The sequence below is a fragment of the Colletes gigas genome, unplaced genomic scaffold (assembly GCF_013123115.1).
Source record: "Colletes gigas isolate AHSC1104 unplaced genomic scaffold, ASM1312311v1 Colletes_gigas_Sc00035, whole genome shotgun sequence".
In the NCBI taxonomy this organism is placed as follows: domain Eukaryota; kingdom Metazoa; phylum Arthropoda; class Insecta; order Hymenoptera; family Colletidae; genus Colletes; species Colletes gigas.
The window spans coordinates 586,979-596,025 of record NW_025106664.1 but is presented as its reverse complement, the minus strand read 5'-3'; the positions used below and the strand labels follow the sequence as shown (position 1 = coordinate 596,025).

Genomic DNA, 9,047 nt, shown 5'->3' with positions numbered 1-9,047 from the left:
AAGATATGTACATTTTCTAATGAATAATTTATAAAAATGTCTTTTTCATTAAAAAAAATATATATATGTATATTTAAAATATTATTTACTTGTATTAAATAAGTATTAACAATGATTATTTTTCAGCTTGTGAAGTTTATTTCTTTACAAGAATTATTATAAACTGCGACATTGTTATGTGTGTGTACATTACACATTGTGTCATTTGTTACTCTAATGATTTATTACTATAGGAATGTGTTTTATATATTTGTACATCTGTAGAATATTTATTTAATTTCATCTATGTTAAATTTATCTGGCAGTTTAAATGAATTCGCACGTAAACCACGTACGCCTAAACCTTTTATACTAAACAAATAACCAGCATATGGTTGCTCTTTTAATTGATGTTCATCTAAACCTATCCGCGCTGTTGTTACGTATAAGGTATCTAATTCAGCATCACCAAATGCTACACTGGTTATATTTTTTGCGTTGTTAATCTTGATAAACTTTAACAATTTACCCGTTTCCGGGTTTATTTGCATTACCTAGAAATTAAAACATTTTCTCTTTTTCAGGAAGTCAATGTTAATTATTAATTCTATAATAGTTTCACAGTAATGAAATACTTACACCACCTCCACCATATACAGCAACCCAAAGATTCCCATCTGTATCTATAGTCATACCATCCGGAAGTCCAGGAATATTCTGTTCCCGCAAGTCGAAGATGGTTCTCTTATTAGCTGCAAGAAAAAGTAATTGAACACGTAAATTTATTTAATAGGAAACATGTTGTATCGTGTAAGATACATTGTAAATTTCTTACATATAGCTCCTGTTTGAGAGTTGTAATCATACGCCACTACCTGATAACTCAGTGAATCAATGTAATAAAATGTGTCTTCATTATGACTCCAAGCTAATCCATTACTTATAGATACAGGAGCTACTTGTTTCTTCAGCACAAGGTCATTCTCCATACAAAAGAGAGATCCCTTGTTGGGTGGAAATTCTCCATTTTCCTCTAAGCTCATTGTTCCTAGTAAGTTATATTATTGTATAGTATACAAATTTATAACAATACATTTTCTTAAAAAGCAATCACTGCACTCAACCAACCACCCCAGAGTCTTCCAGAACAATCTGCTTTTGCATCATTCCATCTGGTCTCTGTATGATCACTGTCTGCAGTGTCCAGTGTTTGACTATTACATTTGGCAAGATCTTTTTCTCCATCCCAAGTAACCACTGCTACATCAATACCAGTTCCAACTAGCAGTTTATCATGAGTGCCATTTAAAGGAATAACAAATGAAACAGGTCCATTATCTAACAATGAGATTATGGTATATTATATTATTGAATACCTATGGAGTCCATTATAAATAATAAAATAATAACTGTGTAAATATTTACCTACAAAGGTTGAAGTAACAGTATTTGTCAAAGGATCATAGCTGAATATTTTTTGAGCAAATATGTCAACAAAATACAACTTCTTAGAAACATGATCCCAATGTGGACCTTCCCCAAGAGTGTATGGTCCTACTAGTGGTTTGATAATTACTTTTGACATTTTCCTAAAAAATAATTGTAAGTATACATATGTAATTACATACAAATCTATCTATCTATCTATACTTGGCTCTCTTTGTAACACAATTGTAAAATCTCATACTAATTGGTTTGACATGTATTCACCCTGTAAAAAAAAAATCCGCGCGTGCGTGTGGGGTACATGCATGTATACTCTACTTAGAATTGTAATTGTTACACAACACGTATATTAAAGCAACAGGTGCTCCTTTGAAAAGTTTTGAATATTGCATGAATATTTAATTCAGTTAATTAATACTTGCGTTTCTATTTTTGGGCAGCTAAGATCGACTCAATTATACATATAACAATTTTAATGGGTTTTGAATCTTGTTTATCGTGCACTAACCTTACATAAGACCAAGAGCTTTACTGTGCAAATGGATGATTTGTCACATATATATATACTAACTATTACGTACAATCAGATAATTCTGTATACCTACAATATCTCAATTTATTACGACATGGATAAGTTATCACAAGAAATATTTCAAAAATAATAAAATTACAGGGTGTCCACGCTAAAGTGTTACAGTCGCGATATTTCAATAACTATTGATGATACGAAACAATTGTTTATATGTAAATTGCAGGATAAAATGGGATCTCCATTTTGGCGTAAACGAAAATTTTGTTTATGTTATTAATTTAAAAGATATGATGGTAAAGTTTCGTTTTTTAAATGGAACTATATATATTTTTTTTTAATCGCGCGATAGTGCTTTCCAAGACGAATTCATTAAGCTGCAATTTATTCACCCAATTTTTATTAATTTTCAAGATATAACGCTTAGAAATTTACTGATTTTCAGCGGGGACGTCTCGGCTTTAGTGGCAAGTCATGAAAGCAATCCTATTGTTGCGCAATTTGATACCGCCTGTTGAAAACGATAGCAAGGATCTACGTTCGGAACGACAGGCCCGAAGAGTAAGAAACATGGATAGTATTGTCCATCACGGTCCAAGTTTGCCGCATCGAGGATGGAGTCGCTAATAATTTGCATGGTTAATACTTTCCATGCTTCTTACTCTTCGGGCCTGTCGTTTCGAGCGTAGATCCTTGCTGTCGGTTTCAACACGCGGAGTCAAATTGCGCAACAATAGAACTGCTTTCATGACTTGCCACTAAAGCCGAGACGTCTCCGCTGAAAATCAGTAAATTTCGATTCTATATATTTTTCCTTCGTCGTGAATAAAATTGCAATGCGATGATGTAAAAATTGTATAGTATCTGAATATTAAAGTACCCTTTCTTAGCGTTATATCGTGAAAACTAATAAAAATCGTGTGAATAAATTGCAGCTTAATGAATTCGTCTTGAAAAACACTGTCGCACGATCAAAAAAATAATATACAGTTCCATTTAAAAAACGAAACTTCACCATCATGTCTTTTAAATTAATAACATAAACAAAAATTTCGTTTACGCCGAAATAGAGATCCTATTTTGTCCTGCAATTTATATATAAAGGATTTTTTCGTATCATCAATAGTTATTGAAATATCGCGACTGTCACACTTTAGCGTGACACCCCGTATGTGTCGTGTCCCTGGACCGTGACTATTTTTCTTTAGGTCGTGTAAAAACGGAAGCGAAAGGCGGGAGTTATGAATGTACAAACACCAGATAACAAGCAATAAAAGGGCTCATTTTTACAAACACAACAATTGAACGTATAACAAATAACGATAAGGATAACGATTACGACAACGGATAACGGATAACGATGAGCGAATAACGGGAAAACGGTAAAATGTAAAGTTCAAGACCTTAACGAAGCAAGCAATGATACGTACTCGGAATGATTCTACCGCGGTTTTCGGATAGCGATCAGGTCTGCTGTCCACTACGAACAAAAACCGAATGATTAACAGTTGGCTCCATCGTTAGGGCAAAAAGAGGGCGCGGACGTAGCTCCTGCTTCCGGCTCCGCGGCCGCAACTGAGTCGTAATTATGAAAATAGCCTAATGGTTTTTTTTAAATTAATTCATATTTTTCTACAAGTTAAATTCTTATTTCTTTTTTGATGATTTTATTTTGCGTCGCATCGTTGGTTGTTAGTGCTGAAAATCAGTGTATGTTTCCATTCCACTTATCAATCTTATTTATATATGCATTCTTATATATGATGTTTTATTAAATCAATAGAATACTATCATAAATAATTCGAAACAATGGAATCTCTTAATGTTGTTTATAAAAGAAATCCCATTTAAAATTAATTTTTAACGCATTAATGTACGGCGCTACTGTCGCCTAATTCTCGTCTGTGACCGAACGCTGACCAACAAAATACGATTAGAGACGAGTGTAGAGATAACCGATTGACATTGTCGGACCTATAAGTTAAATTTTTATCAACTGTAAGATAATGACGTCTTTAGCAGCCAAACTCTCAAAACAATTTTGTAATTATGTAGTGGCAAGAGTAACGTTGTACGATGCGCACAAGGTAGTGTGCATATCGAGGATATTCAGAACAAAGTTTTGCTGATACAATTATATTATATTTCAATTATACAATTTAATTACATTGTAATGATCAGTCTTGAATGACTTGAGTCTTGAAGATCTTCGTAAAGAGAGTGTTAAGAGTTTCGATAAGAGTTGTATAATAAAATCGGTTCAACATAGAAAAGGGTAGCTACACAGACAAGGTATTCTCGTATACCTGGTCTCTGGTGATAAGTAACTTCCTTACCAGCTAGCAATAATTTCATGCTTTTAAAATAAGCTATATACGTAACGCGCGAATAGTATGCATCTTCTTTGCCCGAGGAATTAAAAAATATCATTTTTCACAGAAATTTCCATTAAAAATTGTGAAGTTGACTAATCTCTAATTTCTAATCTCTAATTTATAGGTTTTTCGGATCGATACAATTAAAGGCCTAAATCATTCAAATCAATGAAACAGTTTTCAAGATATACCATTGCAACAACAAAAGTGCAAATTGTTTTACGATACAGTGATACTTAAAAAAAACAAGTAGTATAGCTGCGTATAATTTTATTCATCGACCGCTTCTTCCTAAGAATACTGGTGAATATTGCCATAGATAATAATATTCGGTGATAAAGATCTTTTTTTTTTTTAAATACGTTGTATTAGTCATTGTAAAACAATGAAAAAGTTACATCTTGAACGAATTTGCAACCAAGCCGTGTACTTTCAAACCGTGCACGGCAAAGACGTAACCAGCGTGTGGTTGTTTTGCTAAATCCTTTGCAGTTAAACCACGGCTGGATGTTGTTACGTACAAAATATCCAAATCAGAGCCTCCAAATGTACAACTAGTTACTTTATCAGTAGGTAGCCTCACATATCTCAGTATACAACCAGTATGGGGATTTACATTCACCACCTGTTTATTAAGAACTTCGTTATTCTATAAATATTTTTAAACGGTATATCTACATTTCGATGTTGATACTTACGGCACCCCCATTGTATAAAGCTACCCAAAGATTTCCATCCCTGTCTATGGTCATACCGTCAGGCAAGCCGGAAGCGTTATTTTTCTGAAGGTCAAATGCAATCCTCTTGTTGGCTAAAAATGAAAAGTACATCTTGCAAATTATTTCTGACCGATATCGGGCGTTTCAGATAATGCGGTTTAGCAGTTTCATACATATATTCCCTTCGATAGGATCAAAGTCAAATGCTGCCACTTCACGCGTAGGCGTATCGATATAATAGAACGTATCGTCTTGAAGATTCCAAGCTAATCCATTACTGTTTGTAACGGGAGATAACATTTTCTTGGGATGTAGATCCGAATCGATACGATATAAAGTTGCTTGATCGGGTAGAACGACATCGTTCACCTCTGGACCAATCGTGCCTGCGAACAATGTATAGGGTGTATAAAAATTATATGTCACGACCACTATAGCCGGATTCTACACCTCTAGATCGGTGGAGATTTAAAAAATGGACCGCAAAATTGTCCTTGACCTTGAAAAGCAAGGTCAAATTTTTTATTATCCTATCGAGAGGAACAAAAGTCTCAAAGGAACCGTGGGTCTCAAGTCAGCCGTAATTTAGGGAATAATTTTATTGTTACAGCGTTATTATGTTTACACGTTTCGAAAATATACAGGGTGTTCGGCCACCCCTGGGAAAAATTTTAATGGGGGATTCTAGAGACCAAAGTAAAGCGAAAATCAAGAATACCAATTTGTTGATGGCGGCTTCGTTAAGAAGTTATCTTGTTGATATTAAGATAAGATGGTTCGGTATAGAAATATTTAGCAGGCAAATTTAATTGTCTACATCATTAACAGGTGCAACATATCTGCGATTTCTACGAACTAGTTTCTTGAGAGAACTATGTCAAGTTATACCACGATACAGACGTAATTCCGTCTATTTCATGACACGACGGTGCTCCTCCTCATTATGGGCGAGCGGTTCGACAATTTTTGGATGAAATGTTTGCAAAATTTACAACAAATTACTACAAAAACTAACAGTTTTTAAAAGTGTCCACATATTATTCTAACGTTAAAACCAGACATTGTTTTGTTTAAAATAGAATAATTAATAAACGTTAATAATTATACATGATGTAAACGATAACTTTGGCAAAAATCATAGGGTAAGTAGAGGTCCCATAGGCAAGTATTTTGAGCATGGGAACCCGTGTCTGGAAATGCACCAGTAAAAAATTACGGCGATCTTTAATTTTGGTCTTTCGCGCCTGATGGGTAGGCAAACTTTTTTAGTTTATTGTTTCTTGACCATGATTTCATTAAATGTTTTCGTTGTTCATCGTAAAATTTTCAATGTTTGTCATCTTTGTCACCTACACGACTGACCCACCTCAAAAGAAACAGTTTCCAGTACGATGGGTTTTCTATCCATCAGGAGCTAAAGACCGAAGTTAAAGATCGCCGTAATTTTTTACTGTTGCATTTCCGGACACGGGTTCCCATGCTTAAAATACTTGCCTATGGGGCTTCTACTTACCCTATGATTTTTGCCAAAGTTATCGTTTACACCCTGTATAAATAAAATTTACACTTTTATTAACTAGACCTTATGTAGTAATGTAACTTTCGATTCGATATATTTTTCCATCGTCGTGAATAAAATTGCAATGCGATGATGTAAAAATTGTATAGTATCTGAATATTAAAGTACCCTTTCTTAGCGTTATATCTTGAAAACTAATAAAAATCGAGTGAATAAATTGCAGCTTAATGAATTCGTCTTGAAAAGCACTATCGCATGATTCGAAGCAAAAATATATAGTTCCATTTAAAAAACGAATCACCATCATATCTTTTAAATTAATAACATAAACAAAATTTTCGTTTATGCCAAAATAGAGATCCCATTTTATCCTGCAATTTATATATAAAGGATTTTTTCGTATCATCAATAGTTATTGAAATATTGCGACTGTCACACTTTAGCGTAGACACCCTGTATATCTATTACGATGCAATCGAATTTATATTTTCTTTTAATGAATTAACATTGTTAACAAACCTCCCCAGAATCTTCCCGAAGAATCCACCTTTCCGTCATTCCATCTGGTGCCATTGCGGTTGAGATCCACGACCGTTAATGTTTCGGGAGCGGCTCTTGAAACGTTTTTGTCGCCGTTCCACGTAACTAGAATGAAATCGGTACCGGCACCAGCCACCAACTTGTTTGGTTCACCTTCGACGGGAACGGTAACTCCAACAGGCCCATTTTCTAACATTAATTAGAAAAATAACGTTTTAAGTCATTCTCTTTCTTTGTTTCGAATCTATGTAAATTATTAGTTTACCTATATAAACACAGGCATGATCTTTCGTTGCAGGATCGAACCTACATATCTTTTGCGCCACTATATCGACAAAATAGAGTTTTTGAGAACTGTGATCCCAGTGAGGACCCTCGCTATGATCGAATGGCCCTACTACTGGTTCGATAACTATCTTAGAATCGTCGGTGTGTCCTTCCCTGTAAATACGAAGAATACGAACTACGTGCGAAACTTTTAACATTCCACGGTCCCTTTCACTTACCCGCGGTCCGCAACGAAAACGAGACACAATCCGAGAATAAAAACTTTGCAGGCAACGTTTCTCATCGTAACCGTTCGATCAAAACGATAAAGATAATGTACACGCGACTTCTGTGCGACACGCTCGAAAGGAAAATAGCGAGTGAATCTTGACTGGACGTTTGCACTTTATATAACAGTTCTACATTCACCTATTCGGTAATCGTAAATAACTAGGTATGCCACTCGGGTATATTTTAAACGATAAACTGAATCGATATTGCCACTATGCCTAGATAAAATCGTTGATTAAACGGCAATCAGTATTCATACACACACATGCTCGATCAATTATGGCATGTGTTTTAACTATTTACATGAATTTGGTACACTTGTCGTACTCGAGTGTCTTTTTATCGATTTCTTTGATAAGAAAGAATGAAAAGAAAACGAATAACGAGAGTTCGAATTGTACAGTTTTTATTTCACGGTCCAATACATTTTTTTTTATCAATAGAATCATTACGAAATAGATTTGAATAATTTCGTCAATCGCGCGAAAAATTATCCAAATCGTTCGATTATTTCGAAATAAAAAGAAAGCAGTAATCGAAGATACTCGTCTACAATTTTATGCTCTATAGTTCTCGAATCACATATGAAAGAACAACGTCAGCGCGGCTGCAATTATTTTATGCCGTAAAATATCTTCAGAGATCTTCGATACGTGCATTCTCGGCCTTTTAAACAATTTTAAGACGCACTAGGTGTTATTCGATTAGAACTTTCCCAGCATAATTAAACGAGTATTTAAATCAATATTTATGTAAAACCTAGTATATTTTACATAATATTTTAATTTATGTAAATGTCTTCGAGACTACAGTATAACTTAGTTCAAGTAATAGCAATATTGTAAACTATCAAATTTTGTCAAGGTTACTGTTCGTCACTTAATATTTCCGATATCTTAAACAAGAAACGTAAATTAAAATGTCCATATAGAAGTATCGATAAGAAATTATTTCTGTTATTGTCTGTTCAAACAATGTTATTTAATAATTTTCTTTAATTATTACTTTTCATAGTTTCATTGAAACTATAATTGGAGAGTTATTTATGTTATCCGTCAGCAAACTAAACCTATTTGAGTCATGATAAAATTCGAATGCGAAACAAAGTCCCTATTTTAGTAACAGTCTCTATTGAGTCATTCAACGCCAAATGAATCACTATTTACTGAAACATTTTTAGTGGAATTGAAACGTGATTTAATTTACGTAATATAACGGTGGGAAGGTAGAACTAAGTAATTATTTTGTTAGTTTTGAACGTGTTTCTAAAATAGAGGTTTCATTATTTAATATTAGTCCATCGCTAGTTTCAGGTAACCAATACCATAGTCTAGGTGTAGAATATTGTATTACGTGGACACGGATACACGCGCTCAACCGCT

At 34.1% G+C, this 9,047-nt stretch overlaps 1 protein-coding gene across 1 annotated transcript; it reads right to left on the bottom strand.

Annotated features, from left to right (window-relative positions):
* Positions 1-148: 148 nt before the first annotated feature.
* On the bottom strand, positions 149-7,986 carry LOC122402343. Its single transcript, XM_043405048.1, has 11 exons — positions 7,614-7,986; positions 7,373-7,548; positions 7,087-7,296; positions 5,222-5,434; positions 5,028-5,140; positions 4,728-4,954; positions 1,405-1,568; positions 1,108-1,317; positions 815-1,027; positions 619-731; positions 149-533 (listed from the first exon to the last, which is right to left on the bottom strand). Exons 1-11 carry the CDS (start codon positions 7,676-7,678, stop codon positions 270-272), a joined length of 1,968 nt encoding a protein of 655 aa, XP_043260983.1. The 5' UTR covers positions 7,679-7,986; the 3' UTR covers positions 149-269.
* Positions 7,987-9,047: the final 1,061 nt, after the last annotated feature.

What these genes read in the sequence shown, in the direction of transcription:
- LOC122402343 (XM_043405048.1), bottom strand. Translation starts at nt 7,678, where the DNA reads ATGAGAAACGTTGCCTGCAAAGTTTTTATTCTCGGATTGTGTCTCGTT. An exon ending in TCCTATCGAAGGGAATATAT is followed by an intron (nt 5,141 to 5,221) that starts GTATGAAACTGC and finishes TTTCATTTTTAG; the next exon opens with CCAACAAGAGGATTGCATTT. An exon ending in GTTGCAAATTCGTTCAAGAT is followed by an intron (nt 1,569 to 4,727) that starts GTAACTTTTTCA and finishes ATTATTTTTTAG; the next exon opens with GAAAATGTCAAAAGTAATTA.